Source organism: Scyliorhinus torazame, chromosome 13 (assembly GCF_047496885.1).
Source record: "Scyliorhinus torazame isolate Kashiwa2021f chromosome 13, sScyTor2.1, whole genome shotgun sequence".
Classification (NCBI taxonomy): Eukaryota; Metazoa; Chordata; class Chondrichthyes; order Carcharhiniformes; family Scyliorhinidae; genus Scyliorhinus; species Scyliorhinus torazame.
This window is the reverse complement of record NC_092719.1, coordinates 147540530-147560097: the sequence shown is the minus strand read 5'-3', so window position 1 is coordinate 147560097 and position 19568 is coordinate 147540530. Positions and strand designations below refer to the sequence as shown.

General features: G+C 45.7%; 1 protein-coding gene across 20 annotated transcripts in view; it reads right to left on the bottom strand.

The window, feature by feature from the left end:
• Positions 1 to 19568, bottom strand: part of foxp1b (forkhead box P1b) — a 739458-nt gene that overhangs the window by 84154 nt on the left and 635736 nt on the right. For 17 of the 20 annotated variants that reach the window (XR_011934140.1, XM_072472250.1, XM_072472248.1 and 14 more), the window contains 2 exons: positions 3947 to 4030; positions 3214 to 3267 (listed from right to left, as the gene is read on the bottom strand). Coding sequence is in view for 19 of the 20 variants with exons in the window: in XM_072472250.1 (XP_072328351.1) it covers positions 3214 to 3267; positions 3947 to 4030 (138 nt within the window). In the remaining variant the exon portion in view is untranslated. The remainder of the gene's footprint in view (positions 1 to 3213; positions 3268 to 3946; positions 4031 to 19568) is intronic. The other 3 variants (XM_072472262.1, XM_072472264.1, XM_072472265.1) reach the window with 1 other exon arrangement.

Below are 19568 nucleotides of genomic sequence, written 5' to 3'. Positions count from 1 at the left end.
TCAGGCACGTATGAGTATTTGAGAGTGTATTCACTCACTGACCACAGGTGAGGTCACTGAACTACTTATGGTACTATCTAGGTTCTCGGGCTATACTGCTGGTATTAGCTGTGATGGGTATCTGCTCCCAATGTCTTCAGAGTATCTGTCTGGAAGATTCCCTAGTTCCGATAGGTAGAAGACCTCTCTCTGCCTGTTGGCCTCGTGCACCAAGGAACATATGTTGCATTGGAGAATGCCCTTCATCCTGTTCCAACATTATTCTGCGTTCCTGCTCAAACAAATTGCCAGCCACATCCAGCATCTGCTGCAGCTTTAAGTACTGCAGGGTAGGTTCAACCCTCGTTAACCCTGCATGAACCTGATACACCTGCTGAGGCATGTAGCCGTTCAACAAAGCATTTGGCACTGGCTGTATGCTCACATCATGGTAATGAGCAGATAGTAAAAAGCTTGTGTGCAGACTGCATTGGAAGGAATGACCATTAAGATGCCCAGCCCCTCTTTTTCAGGGCTATTCAATTGTTTCCCCCTTTCTCTCTACTGGTTAAATGTAAGTAATCATTATTAATTTATGATGCAAGTCTTCTGGCAAAAGGAACTCTGATGATGGGAGGCAAAATACAATGTTAAGTTTATTTTTAAGAAGCATTCAATTTCTAACATTTACCTGAATTTCTCCATGTTTGGCCCATTATAAAACAAAAATAAATAAAAACTACTGTTGCCTGAAATTGAGCAGAACAATCAAAGAGGAAGATATCTTTGGGGTAATTTAAGTTCAAGAGCTATAGAATCCGAACAGGAGCGATGACAGGAACACACATTAGGGTAGGAATTAACGACAGGTTTATTACGGTGTACACAAAACTAAGAAAGAATCATAGAATTTACAGTGCAGAAGGAGGCCATTCGGCCCATCGAGTCTGCACCGGCCCTTGGAAATAGCCCCCCACTTAAGCCCACACCCGTACCCCAGTAACCCCACCTAATCCTTTTTGGGCACGAAGGGCAATTTAGCATGGCCAATCCACCTAACCTGCACATCTTTAGACTGTGGGAGGAAACCGGAGAACCCGGAAGAAACCCACACAGACACAGGGAGAACGTGCAGACTCCGCACAGACAGTGTCCCAAGCCAGGAATCGAACCTGGGACCCTGGAGCTGTGAAGCAACTGTGCTACCATGCTGCCCACGTTATAGAGTTATAACGATTAGAAATCCTCTCCCCAAAAGGACAAGTCAGGGTTTTTATAATGTGTGGATTTCCCTTATTAAGGGGAAAAACGAATGGAGCACAGTTCTTGGCCGCCAAGAGGGTTATAACAAGTACAAAGGACAACTTTCAATTTTAAGTGCATATCCTATGCATCAGAATCATTATAATTCTCTCTTACTGATAAGATGGTGGTATTGTTTTGGTATGTGTCACATGTTTCATTTTAAGTAAAAAGTAATCACGAGAATTGTGGCAATATGACTTGTTTGAATGACTTATTCAATGCATTCCACTGCATCCTCGTCACAATGTATTTGAACAACCATCAGTTTACCCATTCTTGGATGCTAATCTTCGCAAATCCCTCTGCCCCATTCCAACTTTTGGGATCTAAACCACAATCGCAACTGAGTCAATGTTTACCATTTTATTACAAATTGCAATAACTCATTTTGCAACATCTTTGACTGAGACTTTTAACCTTAGCTTCTGTCTGCCTATTCTGGTGAATGCAAATTATATCAGCATTTGAAGGTTAGTACTTCTGTCGATCTTGTCCACACTCCTTTTTCAATCAACAGCACCAAAAAACAGATTAATTTGTCGTTTTCTCATCTTCTGTTTACAGGACATTGCTGTGTGCAAACTGGTTGCAGTATTTGTCTGAAATTCTGCAATGACTGCACTTCGAGAGTAATTTAGGATATCTTGCAGAAATGATAAGATGCTATGTAAATGCAAGTTTCTTTCTTTAATTAATTTATAACAAGTTGTAGTAATTGTTGAAGAAAATCAGATAATGAGAAAAACTAATTCTGGTACAGAATTGGCATTCAATTCAAACTCAAAGGGGGAAATATAAAACTACAGAAATGGACAAAAGGGGAATGGATCATTTAGATTTGACAAGGAAGACATCCAACCAACCATTAACTATTGTCACGTAAAAATTGTCATTATGCATTTGCAATATTGACGGCAATTGCATTTAAAAACTCTTTTTGGGTTCACCAAAAGAATAAATTTGAGATAAAATTCTATAAAACGTTCATGGCAAAGCATGACACAGAACGGTTTTGGGAAGCAATGTTACAAGTCAGTTTCCATCGAGCTACATCCTACAGCTCACAGTACTGGGCATATATTCATGGCTGTAAATTAACTATTTAAATTAATTACTGTAAAAGTATTCCTAGTTTCTCTTTAATGTTTGATCACAACAATACCTTGTTTTATTTTCTTTAGTAAATGCATTTCAAAACTTGTAAACAGCTTAGAAAATAAATGAATTTTGGTTGCTTTCTTCATATTTTTTCAATACTTGTAAGTTTAACAGTAAAATGTCACCTTGCAGGCTTCATATTTACGCATCAAGAATCAAATTTAACAGCTTACTTCTGACACTGGAACATTTTGTTATTAAATCTTTGATTGTTAACAGAAAGATATTTTCCGAATCGTGACTAATATTAAAACACGGTGTGAATCATTTTGCTCTTCTTTATTCAACATCTACTCTGCGCAGATGAGCCACTAGCTTTCCATTATCTTGCATCAACACATATTGACTGAAGTTGCAAGTGGCAACTAAAGGCCCAGTCATGCTCAATTAATTCTCACATATTGATGCTGAATGATACTGTTGTTGGCTGGATACCTTCAGAGACTGAATAATACATGTTTCAAGCAAGAAATAAGGTAATCTTTCCATTATAATTGATTCGTTCATTTAAAGAATTATAGGACGGTAACAGAATAATGATTATGATGTAATCTCCTACCTGTTAACATTAAGTGGAACTACTTTTTTGTATGAACATTATTAGAAGTTCATTGAACTGCATGGTAAATCCTTATTAGGTCTTTCTGACCTTAGTTTTCTTTCCCAATTTATGCCAAGAACCACATTCATTCTGTGTGTCGGCGAGTGTGTGTGTTTGTCAGTGCACAACTGTATTATGTACAGCTATTAGGTTACAAATTCTTTATTTACCTTATTCTTTGGAATGGTCAAACATAGCTCCTTGATTTTAGGCGTCAGAAAAATCTTAGAAAAAAGAATTAAAAATTGTATTTTCACTTTTTTTCTCATTTCTGAAAGACTAATTTCTCCCATCCCCCACGGGAATATTCTGTTAATACGCTCTCTTCCTTTAGAAGGAAGGGTCGAGTGCCTTTCTCTATGATTGCCATCCACACCCCTCTACTGATCAGCTGACAGGGAGTACAGTCCTATAGGATGGAGAAAGTTGTGCAAGTATTCTGAATCCATAATCCAGAATGGCCATAGGGTTTACTACTTAGTACTCCAAATGGTAATACGGGCAAGAGCTGATTTAAATCATGTAATAAAGGTATGTATGGTCAAACACCAATGAGTAGGCAATTAAATCTGAAACCTTCTGGTTGGGACCTTAATATCTACCAACATTATACCCCACATTTTATACTTCATTAAAATTGTTTACACTAAAATGTCCATAGCTGGAGTGGCATGACTGACCAGCAGTGGAATGATTATTTTTTTAAACAGATGAACTGGTGAATCTGCCTACAACTGTGAGCCAGCTGGATGCACGGATAAAATAAAAACATAAGTAAAAACATCATGGAAGTTTAGAGTAAGTCAGTAATCCAAAACTGCTCAGAAGCAAGAATATGCAGAAATTGGTGCATGTGTTGATCATTCTAAGCATTTTTCACCTTGCCCATAGATCGCTACTTACAGGCTGAGGAGTATATTTTGGTTCAGTTGACTTCACATGCAGGTGTGTCATCATAGCTTGCAGGCGCTCTTTATCTTTTGCAAGCTGCAGAAATAAAACATTTTAGCTTCCGAAGTAAAACCACAACAATAAAAAACAATAAAGACTTATGAATCAGCCTTATTAAAACTTTCAGTCTCTGCAAATCTGATCTTTTTACACATACTTCATTTTCTAACATGTGAAAATTTAAATTAACGGGTTGATTAATGAAAACGGTGATTTGTAGTCTTCCTGTAATATATTTTTACATACCATACATCAACATAGACCACAAGGAATAGGGGCCAGTGCAGGCCATATGACCAATCACATGACAAGAGTTACATACAGACGTAGATAATTTTATAGCAATTCAGCTGAAGCGCCAGGATATCAAACATGTCAGGTAATTTTAAGTGCAATTCAAAGTCAACATCGATGAGTACATTAAATGGGAAGAGAGCATCGTACACCCCGCCAGATTTACATTCCATGGAAGTCAGTAAGGGGTAGTCGATCCATCATCACCTGATTTGCATCCACTCCAAAATTGAATTTCGTCCCCGGTATAAGTTAAATGCTTGATCTAAAATTTTCATAACAAAGTAACAACATAACTAAGAAATAGGAGTAGGAATAGGCCATGTGGCCCATTGAGTCCGCCCCTCATAACCCTCCACACTCTTGTCAATCAAAAATCTATCTAACTCAACCTTGAATATATTCAACAACCCAGCCTCCACTGCTCTCTGGGGAAGAGAATTTCAAACACCAACAATACTCTCAGAGAAGTAATTCCTTCTAATCTTGGTTTTAAATGGGAGACACCTGGGGCTGAATTATTCACTGCCCGTCGCCGGCAGCAATTGTAATTAGGCGGAGAATAGCGCGCAAGTGAAGAATCGCAATTTGCGGCTGGCGCCAATTTTGCTCCCATGGTCCAGTCTCCTGTTTGCGGCGGTGTCGAGGTGTGTGCCCCGCACCCGCGAACCCATGCAAAATCGTTATTTGCATGGATTTAAATATCATTAGTGGATTAGACATTTCATGCTCCACCCCTCTGTGATGCTACACCTCTCTCAGGCTGAAGTCACACAGGTGCAAATTGGTCCAAGTATTTACAAGCGGGGACCGGATGCCATGGCTTTGAGGGGGAGCGAGAGACTATGTTCTATAAATGTTCAGAGGGTCTCTGGTAATGTGAGAGCCCACCCAGGCCGCCCCCCTGGAAACCCTCATACCCCAGCGGCATCATCAACGGGATGGGTGTGGCCATTCTCAATCTGGCACACCAGGTGTTCGCAATCCAAAGAAGTGCAGCCGCACTACAGAGGAAGCAGGATATTAGCAGAGCTCACCCCAACCTGCACTGTGGCCCTCGGAACCCTGCTGGCACACTCCCCCTCTCAGGGCAGAGGCCTCACCAGCGACCTCCACCTCTCAGGATCACAAGCTGCTTCCTCCTGGTGAGGCTGACAGCATTGCCTGTGTGAGCTCCAGAGGCCTTCTTTCAAAATTCATTTACGGGATGTTGATGTTGAGAGTTAGGCCAGCATTTATTGCCCATCCCTAGTTGCCCTTCAGAAGGTGATGGTGAGCTGCCTTCTTGAACTGTTGCAGTCCCTAAGGTGTAGGTACATCCACAGTGCTGTTATGGAGGGAGTACCAGGATTTTGACCCAGTGAGAGTGAAGGAACAGGGTTATCTGAGTCCCCTGGCTCTGCCAGCTCCCCACAGTCTGCACTATGGTGTCGACGCCCTCGGCGATGCACCTCAGTGACTGGGCCATGCAGTGACTGGGCCATGCTTGAGAGTGCCTCAGCAATGTCTATCTGCACCAAGGCCATGTCCCTCATTGACTGCGACATGATGTCGAGGCCCTGAGCCATGGACATCACAGACTGAGCCATGCCATGGGCACCACTCAAGATGCTGATATTGTGATCCAAGTTTTCTACTGCGGACGCTACCCTAGCAGTGTTGACTTTAGTGCCATGCATCTTCTCCAGCACCCGTAGCCTTTGGGACTCCTCCTGTCAGCTATGCACTAGAAGAGCCCGATGTTGCTGACACCCTCGCCTGAATCTCACGACTACGTCCCATCATCCGCGCCAGCTCTGGGAGAGACTTGGCATCTGACTGTGACCCAGTTGAGTCCTGGGATCTAGCAATTCTCCGCCGACTGCTGTCTCCCTTGGATGTTCCTGCCTTCACCTGATATGTATCAGCAACTGTGTGGTGCTCACCAGATTGTGCCCCAGAACCCTGTCCACTAATAATGCCCAATGAGGTGTGTCTCGCTGTGCTGATGGAAGGTGCGGGTGCCAGCTGTGACGCATTGATGGTGGTCTCTTCGGAGCTCTCCTCTGAAATGGTCTCTTGGGTAGCGGGGGGGGGGTTGAAAACGTCTCCGGATGGCCCGGCCCCATTAGATGGAGATCCTGCGAGAGAATGGACATGTCGGCAGTGAGAGGGAGGGATCATTTTGTCTGACATGAACAACTCACTTGAGACAGGGCATCTGGGTGAAGGGGCAATGGATCCTCACCTATCACTGACTGCTCTCTCCCTAGACAACCCCACGATTTCCAGGGCCCGTTTTTCATAGGGGTGAGGAACTGAACCTCAGGTGGTCTGCCCCCGTCTTGGCCCTTTCCTGCTTATTGTGGGCTATCTTCTCTTGCAGGGAAAAAGAGAGGGCATTGTGAGCCGCATGCTTGATGGGTAAGAGGGTGTCTATAGCAGGTGGCATGTGCGTGCACCGCATCTGGGCATGAAGGGGTTGTGCTGGTGGGTACCAGTGGATTCTTAGGAGAAAGCACGTAAATCAGATGTGGGGAGAGTGCGAGGTATCAGCCAGTGATTTGTGGGGGGGGGGGTTGGGAATTTGAGGGGTGGCAGGCGGAACTGATGCCAGGAGAGGGGTGGTAACGTACGCTTGCAGCTTGGTGGAGGTTGTTGGTCTACTTCCAACATTGCATAGCAGTCCTTCTTGTCATGTTGCCTGCACTGACAGCCCTGCCACTGTCTCCCAGGCGATATTGGTGACCCTGCTGCTGGTCTCTGACCCCCTCGGGGAAATAGAATGTCCTGTCACACATTGATGCCATTGAGAAGCCTTGTGAGGTCGGCATCCCCAAAGTGTGGCGCAGGTCTGCATGCTGCCACACTTGTGTGCTGTCTGAGTGAATGGTGAGGGAGCTTTTAAAAGCAGCTGCCCCCTGTTAGCGGTGAGACGCTGAGGTGCGAGTCTGGCGAATCAGACGGCGAGACAGCCAGTAAAGGCGAGAAGCTTGTGGGGGCTCATTTCCTCCAATACAGCTATGGAGAAACACCCTGCCAACCGCTCCCAAAATGACTCTTAAAAATGTTCCCATTAAATCGTGCCCTTAAGTCTCCCAAACTGAGAATTCAGACCCTTATTTTGAAGCTGTGCCCCCTTGTTCTACGTTCTTTCAGCATCTTCCCTGTTCAGCCCCCTCGGAATCTTATGTCTTCTAGATTCAATGAGTTTATATTGAATCTTTGCTCACGAGACAAGCCCCTCATTCCAGCCGAGTGAACCTTCTCTGAACTGCTTCCAATGCAAGTATATCTCTCCTTCGGCATGGTGACCAAAATTGGTACAATACTAGTTGCAGTTTCACAAATGCTGTGTACATTTGGAGCAAAGCTTCCCTACCTTTATACTCCATTCCCCTTACAAAATCTTTTGTGCTTCATGTACAATAAATCTTGGTCCCACATGTATGCAGTCTCTCTCCGTTTAAATAATATTCTGCTTTTCTATTTTTCCTCTCAAAGTGGACAATTTCACACTTTAGGCCACCGAGGGCACCAGGGTGTAGCGGCTTGGTTGGGTGACCTGTACGACTTCCTGTGATTAGAGAAGATAAAGTATGAGTTAAGGGGCTCTTCAGGGGGGTTTGAGGAAAGGTGGGGGATGTTTGTGACCATGTTTGAGGGGCTGTTCGTCGCGGGGTGGGTTGAAAAAGAGGAAAAATCTGTACAGACTGTATAGTTGATTGTAGAGAAGCATGTTTCCCGGGGTGTTTGTTTGCTGTAACCTGTTCTGATACATGTTTGCAATAGAATACATTTTTTTAAAAACTTCATACTTTACTCCATCTGCCAATTTTTTGCCCAATCCATAACTTACCTATATCCCTTCGCAGATTCTATTTATACTCCTCACAACTTGCTTTATAACCTATCTTTGTATCATTAGCAAATTTGGCTCCAATAGTCAGTCCCTTCATCCAAACCATCCAGATCATAAATAGTTGAGACCTCTCTATGGCATTCCACCAGTTAGTTTGCCATCTGAAAATGACCTATTTATCCCAACTCTCTTTTTCCTGTTAGTTAGCCAGTCCTCTATCCATGCTAATATATTGTCCCTAAAACCACAGACCCTTATCTTGTGGCACCTTATTGAATGTCTTAAGGTTCGAAAATGGACTCAGAGAACATAATGCATAACTAACCAGCACTTACTGTTTCTGACACAGGCAGCATGAAAACGTTGTGCCACGTGCTACCTTAAATAATATTAGCATGAAGCCAAGTGCTAAACTGGCTGTATGCAGATGGCCCAAGTTCATGTGAGATTAGCACACCTTAAAATTAGCCTGCGCTGCAATACACCTCTTGAAAGAGAGTTACTTTCTGGCTGAAGCAGGTGCAGAAAATGGCTGGGAAAGAACACTAACTAATGGTTCAACTGGACAGAGAGTACACTCCCAAGATTCCTCAAAGCTGCACAATTGGAGGCCTATTGGTGCAAAGATTGGAGATGAGGAGAGAGGCCCTCTATCCAAAAAGAACCAGGAGGCCGTGCAGACTGAGGGGGTAGGAGCAGATCACCGTCTCAGCCAAAACCAGAGTAACCCCAAGGACCTGGATGCAATGTCAAAATAAGTTCAATGACCTCATATGGCTGATATCAAAGGTCAGTGAATGCATCATCAAATGCCATTTCCTTCTAAATGAACCAGTCTCACACTGCCTCATTCATCAAATCCCCTTCACTCACCCACTGACGTTCCTTACTGGCCACCACTCATACTTCACATTCAGGGTGTCAACTCTCCCTCACATTTAGCACTGCTGCAAGGCTCACTCCTAAACATCATACACACTGGCAACTACTTGAACAGGACAGGTACATCACCCAAAAACACTACACCATTCTCACTGACACATTTCCCTCTATCTTGCAGGAGTAGATAGCGCATTACAAGTGGGTGACAGGCAAGACTGCATGTCTTCATTCTGATGGAAACGTTACTCAGCATCATTGGAATAGTCACAAATGAGGCCTTGGCTTTGGTAAGGTTGAAGATGTTGTTAAATTCCTACCTAATGCTCTTTTTCGCAACTATCTTATCCCTTATTCCACAATCTCTTCTGCTTTACAAGATTTGGTTGATCTAAGCATACACCTTTAGCTTCCCCCTCAAACCCCCCCCCCCCCCTCCTGCACTGGAACTCTACCCAGCTGCCTTTCTCCTTTCACCCAAGAACTGCCACCTGGCCTATAAGTGACACAGGAGCATGAAGTGGAAGAAAAACAAGAGACTGAGGAGGAAAAAACACTGTCACATGTCATGCTGAGCCACCAGCTCAGAATCCGGCACTGAACATACTTCAGAAGATCTGCATGTGTTGAGTGACCAGGCATGAGTGGACTGTAGGCAGGGCATATACAAAGGGAGCATAGATGCCAGTTCTCGAGAGAAAAAGGCCACAGACCAATTCTGTTGCAAAGAACTCAGATGAAGATTTTGATGGGGTTGTATGCAGAAAAAGTTTGATCAGCTTGCACCAAGTCAGGGTACATTGGCAAGCCTGTGGAAAAGTCTGTCAAGGTGCCCAATTCCATGAGAATTCTTGCGGACCCAACCACAAAACAATGTCTGGTGGCCAATGTCTCAGTTTCAATGCAGCACAAGCAGAAGCCACCCAACATTGGAGTACTGCAGTGGAAGTCCAGACTTAAGTCATTGAATTTTAGCTTGTTGTCATGTAGGCTTAAGACAGCTGCAATCATGGTTGCTGCCACTAATATTCAAAGGGGCTTGCCAAGATTTTGTGACAGTCCAGTAATTTGCCTTGCAATGGGTTACTAGGACTGCGTAGGCACTGCCCTGAGGGAGTGGCAGTGGCTCCTTCAAAACGCAAGCCTGCTGTCCACCCTCTGGGTGACATGTTGCGTCCTTTTATCGTTACCACTCCACCAGAGCCATTGTTCTTTATTGCCTATCAGCCATCCCAGGTTGATCCAGTTCGACCAGGACCTTCTCAGGACAGAAATGCATGAATTCATCCAGCAAAGCCGTCTGCAGTTTTCTGCCTTCCCCAGCAATGCTCCAGCCACTTGGGAAGTACTGCATAGGAGCACCAAGTTAGGCAAAGGCACCTGAAACTCAGGCAGTGAGTGGATGCACAAGACTTTTGCAGGGAATATTGTATGGCCTGGTTGAGAATGTTTGTTTTGTGGTCGTTTTTCTTTCAGCAGTGTGGCAAAGAGGACATTTTGATGCTCAGTGTTAGAGGTAAGGCAAGGTGTTGTCGAATGACTGTTGTCGAATGCGGCTTTTTAAAATTCATTCATGGGACGCGGGCATCACTGGCAAGGCCAGAATTTATTGCCCATCCCTAATTGTCCTTGAGAAGGTGACGGTGAGCTGCCTGCTTAAACTGCTGCAGTCAATGTGGTGTAGGTGCACCCACAATGCTATTAGGGAGGGAGTTCCAGAATTTTGACCCAATGATAGTGAAGGAACGGCGTTATACTTCCAAGTCAGGATGGTGAGTGATTTGGAGGGGAACTTCCATGTGCTGGTGTTCCCATGCATCTGATGCTCTTGTCCTTCTAGACAGTAGTGGTCGTAAGTTTACATAGAACATAGAACAATACAGCGCAGTACAGGCCCTTCGGCCCACGATGTTGCACCGAAACAAAAGCCATTTAACCTACACTATGCCATTATCATCCATATGTTTATCTAATAAACTTTTAAAGGCCCTCAATGTTGGCGAGTTCACTACTGTTGCAGGTAGGGCATTCCACGGCCTCACTACTCTTTGCGTAAAGAACCTACCTCTGACCTCTGTCCTATATCTATTATCCCTCAGTTTAAAGTTATGTCCCCTCGTGCCAGCCATATCCATCCGCGGGAGAAGGCTCTCACTGTCCACCCTATCCAACCCCCTGATCATTTTGTATGCCTCTATTAAGTCTCCTCTTAACCTTCTTCTCTCCAACGAAAACAACCTCAAGTCCATCAGCCTTTCCTCATAAGATTTTCCCTCCATACCAGGCAACATCCTGGTAAATCTCCTCTGCACCCGCTCCAAAGCCTCCACGTCCTTCCTATGATGCGGTGACCAGAACTGTACGCAATACTCCAAATGCGGCCGTACCAGAGTTCTGTACAGCTGCAACATGACCTCCTGACTCCGGAACTCAATCCCTCTACCAATAAAGGCCAACACTCCATAGGCCTTCTTCACAACCCTATCAACCTGGGTGGCAACTTTCAGGGATCTATGTACATGGACACCTAGATCCCTCTGCTCATCCACAGTTCCAAGAACTTTACCATTAGCCAAATATTTCGCATTCCTGTTATTCCTTCCAAAGTGAATCACCTCACACTTCTCTACATTAAACTCCATTTGCCACCTCTCAGCCCAGCTCTGCAGCTTATCTATATCCCTCTGTAACCTGCTACATCCTTCCACACTATCGACAACACCACCGACTTTAGTATCGTCTGCAAATTTACTCACCCACCCTTCCTCTAGGTCATTGATAAAAATGACAAACAGCAACGGCCCCAGAACAGATCTTTGTGGTACTCCACTTGTGACTGTACTCCATTCTGAACATTTCCCATCAACCACCACCCTTTGTCTTCTTTCAGCTAGCCAATTTCTGATCCACATCTCTAAATCACCCTCAATCCCCAGCCTCCGTATTTTTTGCAATGGCCTACCGTGGGGAGCCTTATCAAATGCTTTGCTGAAATCCATATACACCACATCAACTGCTCTACCCTCGTCTACCTGTTCAGTCACCTTCTCAAAGAACTCAATAAGGTTTGTGAGGCATGACCTACCCTTCACAAAGCCATGCTGACTATCCCTGATCATATTATTCCTATCTAGATGATTATAAATCTTGTCTCTTATAATCCCCTCCAAGACTTTACCCACTACAGACGTGAGGCTCACCGGTCTATAGTTGCCGGGGTTGTCTCTGCTCCCCTTTTTGAACAAAGGGACCACATTTGCTGTCCTCCAGTCCTCTGGCACTATTCCTGTAGCCAATGATGACATAAAAATCAAAGCCAAAGGTCCAGCAATCTCTTCCCTGGCCTCCCAGAGAATCCTAGGATAAATCCCATCAGGTCCCGGGGACTTATCTATTTTCAGCCTGTCCAGAATTGCCAACACCTCTTCCCTACGTACCTCAATGCCATCTATTCTATTAGCCTGGGGCTCAGCATTCTCCTCCACAACATTATCTTTTTCCTGAGTGAATACTGACGAAAAATATTCATTTAGTATCTCGCCTATCTCTTCAGACTCCACACACAATTTCCCATCCCTGTCCTTGACTGGTCCTACTCTTTCCCTAGTCATTCGCTTATTCCTGACATACCTATAGAAAGCTTTTGGGTTTTCCTTGATCCTTCCTGCCAAATACTTCTCATGTCCCCTCCTTGCTCGTCTTAGCTCTCTCTTTAGATCCTTCCTCGCTACCTTGTAACTATCCATCGCCCCAACCGAAACTTCACACTTCATCTTCACATCGGCCTCCTTCTTCCTCTTAACAAGAGATTCCACTTCCTTGGTAAACCACGGTTCCCTCGCTCGACGCCTTCCTCCCTGTCTGACCGGTACATACTTATCAAGAACACACAGTAGCTGATCCTTGAACAAGCCCCACTTATCCAGTGTGCCCAACACTTGCAGCCTACTTCTCCACCCTATCCCCCCCAAGTCACGTCTAATGGCATCATAATTGCCCTTCCCCCAGCTATAACTCTTGCCCTGCGGTGTATACTTATCCCTTTCCATCATTAACGTAAACGTCACCGAATTGTGGTCACTGTCCCCAAAGTGCTCTCCTACCTCTAAATCCAACACCTGGCCTGGTTCATTACCCAAAACCAAATCCAACGTGGCCTCGCCTCTTGTTGGCCTGTCAACATATTGTTTCAGGAAACCCTCCTGCACACACTGTACAAAAAACGACCCATCTATTGTACTCAAACTATATCTTTTCCAGTCAATATTTGGAAAGTTAAAGTCTCCCATAATAACTACCCTGTTACTTTCGCTCATATCCAGAATCATCTTCGCCATCCTTTCCTCTACATCCCTAGAACTATTAGGAGGCCTATAAAAAACTCCCAACAGGGTGACCTCTCCTTTCCTGTTTCTAACTTCAGCCCATACTACCTCGGAAGAAGAGTCCCCATCTAGCATCCTCTCCGCCACCGTAATACTGCTCTTGACTAGCAGCGCCACACCTCCCCCTCTTTTGCCTCCTTCTCTGAGCTTACTAAAACACCTAAATCCCGGAACCTGCAACATCCATTCCTGTCCCTGCTCTATCCATGTCTCCGAAATGGCCACAACATCGAAGTCCCAGGTACCAACCCATGCTGCCAGTTCCCCTACCTTGTTTCGTATACTCCTGGCATTGAAGTAGACACACTTCAAACCACCTACCTGAACACTGGCCCCCTCCTGCGACGTCAAATCTGTGCTCCTGACCTCTATACTCTCATTCTCACTTACCCTAAAACTACAATCCAGGTTCCCATGCCCCTGCTGCATTAGTTTAAACCCCCCCAAAGAGCACTAACAAATCTCCCACTTTAGAAGGTGCTGTCTAGATGGTAGCAGTTGTGGGTTTAGAAGGTGCTGTCTAAGGAGGCTTGGTGAATTCCTGCAGTGCACCTTGTACATGGTACACACAGGCCATTCTTTCTAGAAGCTACTGTCCGTTGGTGGTGGAGGGTTTGTGGAAGGGGTGCCAATCAAGCAGGATGCTTTGACCTAAATGGTGTCGAGCTACTCGAGTGTTGTTGGAGCTGTACTCATTTAGGCAAGTGGAGAGTATTCATACTCTTGATTTGTGCCTTGCAGATGGTAGACAGGCTTTGGGGGAGTCAGGAGGTGAGTTACTCTCCACAGGATTCCTAGCCTCTAACCTGCTCTTGTAGCCAGAGTATTTACATGGTTAGCTCAGTTAATTTCTGGTAATCACCAGGATATTGCTAGTGGGAGATTCGCCAATGGTACTGCCATTGAATGTCAAGGAGCGGTGGCTAGATTCTCTCTTGTTGGAGATGGTCATTGCCTGGCACTTGTGTGGTGCACTTGTTACTTGCCACTCATCAGTCTAAGCCAAGTCTTGCTGTGTTTGGACATAGACTGCTTCAGTATCTAAAGAACTCATTGTAGCTGTGTTTCATTGCTACCACAGTCATATTAGCCAATCACAGACACCCTGAGCAGAAAGGTTGCCTTCTTCCTTCCTTTGCGGCTATTTATCGGACACTTGGTAGTATGTGCTATGTACTCATGATAGGATACAGCAAAGTACAATGAATCAGCCATACTCTGGCAAGTACTGCATGACTCCTCCCACCTGGGCAGGAAAATCATTGCTTGACTACTACAGTGGCCTCCTCGGTGATGTTCCAATTGACAGTAAGGCTTTCCACGTGTGGTTTGGTTATGCAAGGGAGTCGTAAGCTAGATGGCCAGTTGACAGCCCTCATCACCTAACAGCCACTCTGATTTGACCTGGTTGTTGCAATACTGATAGCACAGCAGATAACCACAGACTAAGCACAGCATGACTGTTGCCAGGAAACTGGATCCTCAAACTCTTGGCACCTATCTTTACCTAACTGTGAAGAATTACAGAAGACACAATGACAATGATAGACAGACAAATAGGAAATTCCTGGAAATGGGCCATCTTTCTCGAGGCAAATCTTTTATGGTCCATTAGTAGAGCCATCAGATTAAAATACACATCTAAGAAAATGCTCCATGGGAAATACTCCAGTCTGTGTTTTCAGAAGAAATTTTGTTTCTGCCACGAATCAGGGTAGAAAAGTTTTAACAGCCTTTATGTGTGCTATTACCATCTGAATTAATGCAAGGTCTTCCAACCATCTGGGGCTAAATACACCGTTTGGGCGACTAAGTATTGATGTTGGGTCTGAATTGCGTGTGATTTGCGATCCCGCCGGGGGCACTATTTCTGGAGCAATTCAGGACATGGGTCAGCAGCACTCTGCCCGCGTGAATCGAGAGCAATTCTCATTCCAGCTGGTGTTGAATTTGTGTGGGCCGGAATTGGCGCTGGAGAGTTTGACAAGCTGGACTGCTTATAAACACTTCACTCCACACAAACACACACTCATTCCAGCGAAGAAATGGCTCCACAACGAGCAGCACCGTGCTTCGCAGACGCGGAGCTCAAGAGAATGTTGGATGTGGTGCAGGAGAGGTGAGACACCCTTTACCCCTTGGGTGGGCAGGAGGCTATCGCCCCCGGTTGTCAACCAGGCCTGGGCAGAGGTGTCTGAGGCGCTTAGCACGGTGAACCTCACCTGGCAAATGGCACGCAGGGCCGCAAGAAAATTAATGACCTCCTTAGGGCATCTCAGGTGAGCCACAACCTCTGGTCCCCTGGCATCACTGTGTCCCTCACTCCTCACATCGCACTCCCAATTCCATAAAGGCAATCGAAACCCAGCTGCCCGCACCTCCCCAAAATCCCACCCTGCACAAAACACCAACATTTGTATGGTCCTCTGCCCAGGTGCCTTGCGCACACATGCCACCAACTACAGACGCCCTGTGTAACATGCCTCCATGCATCTCACCATGTACTTAATATGTCTCCAAAGAAAAGATGGGCCATAACAGATGGAAGTGGGAGAAGACTGGAGGAGGCATCCTGGATCTCTGGGCTCTTAACCCACCAACCAGAGGGCAATAGGATTATCCAGAGAGGTACACGAAAGGGTCGTCATCAAGCGGAGGCCGGCATGCGATGACCAAGTAAGCCCCTAATGGGAGTGGCAGAAGACTGGAGGGGGCATCCTGGACATCTAGGTTCTCACCTCCACTGAGCAGAGGGCAATGGCATTATCCGGGGTGGTACAGGAGACGGCCGTCTCCAAGACGGAGATCGGCATGCGACGACCAAATGTGCCCTTAATGCAAAATGATGCCACGACAGCAAGTGAGTCACCCCTCTCCCCAGACCGCTCCTTCCCAAGATCTCACCATGTGCCACGTCTTTTGTCTTGCAGAATCACCATCAGACCAAGCCGGCCCATCTGGGGTACCTCGCCCCCAGCCACAACCCCAGCACACCCTGGAGGACCAGTCTGGGGACGGCACCGACTTCTCGGTACTGCATTCACCTGCACCGTCCACCATTGCAGACATTATCACCTCGGTGGGGCACTTTAGTGAAGAGGGTCCTGGGTCACCACCTGGTGTCAGCATCACACATGCTGCAGCACAGCGGGTGATGGTAGGAACTCTCGATGGTACGGACAATCGGAGGGATGCCCAATCCCAGGAACCAGCTGTAGTCCAGACAGGTATTGCACTTCTGGAACGTATGATCCCGTCACTGATGGAGATGCAGATGCAGAGTCAGGATCAACAGGAGGGGGTGTCAGCAACATTCCTGTACCTGCAGTTGGAGAAGTCCAAACGCCTTCAGGTGCAGGTGATGGTGCCGACAATGCGTGGTACCCAGGCCAATACAGAAAGGATGGTGTTTGTGGTGAAACTCTGGGTCAACAAGTCACAGCCATGGGTAAAGACGTCCAAGGCTTGGGGCACACTGTGCAGTCAATGGCTGAGGGTGTGCTTCTGATGAGTGCATTGAGGAGTGCCAGCACCTGGGTATACCACTGATTGAGTTTGGCCATGCCCATCCTGTTGATGGGTCAGTTGGGTTCTGAGGGTTTCCCTCAGGGGTGGGCTCCCAAATGACCAGAGGCTCTGTGAACATTTACAGGGCACAGTGAGCAGTCAGCAGAGTGAGCAACCAGGGGCCTGTAACTTGTATCAAATGGGTGCGTTTAAAACAAATACCGCAGCGATGGCGGCCTGAATGTGGCCACCCAAATCCTATGGGGGGCACCCAGAATCAACGGAACTGTCAGCAAGTCGCTCCCGCTATTCCCCTGGCCCGGCCTTGCCAGCCACTCCTCAGCAGGAGGTACAATCTTTGACAGTTTTTTAAACTTTGCTTACCTTCTCTCTCTCCCTCAGCAGCCATGGCGCCCAGTCCCTATTTGTAAATATCTGTAGTACACCGTGCCCACCGGAGCATAGCGGAGGCCCAGAGCATAGTGGGCCAACCATGGTAATCACCTTTAAATGCATGCAAATGCCAGTTTTGCATGCTCCCTCTGGCACTGGGCGCGAACCTCAGTATCGTCACCAGTGAAGGACCGGAGCATGGCGCCGTGCGATAACTTTGATTTTGGCTGAACACCCGAGTCTTCCCCGATCACGGTTCACGTTTGTAGTGTTGCAAGGTGGAGAATTTAGCCCGATCTTCATTTCACTGTCATTCATTAAAAGCAACTATTTTATCACTGTTATCAAAGGCGTTGAGACTGTATTGTGGGATTTTTACCTTGCAACGTAGTGTGTATTTACCTCTCAAGGCAGCACAATTCGAGTCGTTCAGAAACTCATGCAAGGTTCTTTCGAGTTATGCATGAGGTCAATAGTGCTACTGGTCTCCAGTATTTCAACCATACCCGAAATTGACTTTAACTAAGTGTTGTCCACGGATGACTTACTGCTGACTGGACAGAAATAGCAGACTTATATTATACCTTTTGAGTTGATTTTGCAGCACAAAATATTGCTACAAGATTCCCTTTGCACTGTTAATGCCATCACCCCCCCCCCCCCACCCCCCCACACACACACACACACTCCCAAAGATCACTTGATGCTGTTACTTTCCTCATATACATTTATTTCTGATTTATGTACATGGAACAGTTGCATAAATCCTGTAGCTACTGGAGCATGTGGAGAAGTTTTTGGATGAGTTGTAATTTGTGGAGGGGCTCAGAACTTTGCCTAGAACAACACTGAGGTAATCAAGTTTGGAGGTGACAAAGGATATATATATAAGTGTTTCATCAGTAATGCGGTGCAGTAGGAGCTCCAATTTCCATTAACACATTGTATCCTAGGCTCTCCATCAAAGAAATCTACCATGCTGCCTCATTATTTCCACAAGCATAACCCTGAGCTTCCTGTCACTTGTCAATTCAGTTCATCACCGTTCTCCCACTGTGACCTTTCTGTCCTTGACCCATTACTGTCCCAATGAAACTCAAGGAGCAGTACCTCACCTTTCAACTCAACACTCGCCAGTCTTCTGGACTCAACATTGAGTTCAACAATTTTAGATCATAACCTCCTCTATCTCCATTTTGACCCTTTATTTTGCTCGTTTTGGTTTTTGTAATATCTTTCTTTATTTGTTCACTTTGCATTTGGATGGCTACTAGCTACACATCCAGTTGTGATATGGTGAGGGACAATTAAACAACTGATTGGAGCAGCCCCCACAAACATCCCAATCCTCCATGATGAGGGAGCCCACAGGTCAGTGCAAAAACAAGGCTGAAGCATTTACAACCACCTTTAGCCAAAATTGTTGCAGGGTGGATGATCCACCTTGGCCTCGACCTGAGGTCCCGAGCATCATCCATGTTAGTGTCCTGCCAATTGATTCACTCAGTGTGATATTAAGGAACAGTTTATTGAATGCACTGGGTAAAACAAAGGATATGAGCCCTGACAACATTCCATCAAAAGGACCAAGGACTTGTGCTCCAGTACCAGCTGTGTGTGCTAGTCAAGCGCTTCCAGTACAATTACAAAACTGGCATTTATCATAAAAAGTGAAAAATTGGTCATGTGTGTCCTGTTCATAAAAAACTGGACAAATCCAATTCAGTCAATTTGCACCCCATCAATCTACTCTCAATCATCAGCAGAGCGATGGAAGGTGTCGTTGACAGGGCTGTCAAGCAGTGCTTGTACAGCAATAACCTGCTCACCGATGCTCAGTTTGAGGCTCTGCTAGGGTCACTCGGTTCTAGATCTCATGACAGCTCCAAATACGATAAACAAAGCTGAATTCCCTAGGTATGACCAGAATGACAGCCCTTGACAAAAAAACAACATTTGACTGAGTGTGACATCAAGCAGCCTCAGCAAAATTGGAGTCAATGAATCAGGGGAACACTCTCCACTGGTTGGAGTTATACCTAGTCCAAAGTAAGATGGTTCTGTTTGTGGGAGGATAATCATATCAGCTTTAGGACATCACAGGTGTATGTCAGGGTAGTGTCTTCAGCACAACTATCTTCAGTTGCTTTATTAATGACCTCTCCACCAATATAAGATCAGAGGTGGGGATATTTGCTGACAATTGTGCATTGTATCTTTCACAACTCCTCAGATACGGAAGCTGTCCATGCAAGTATACTGCCAGATCTGGACA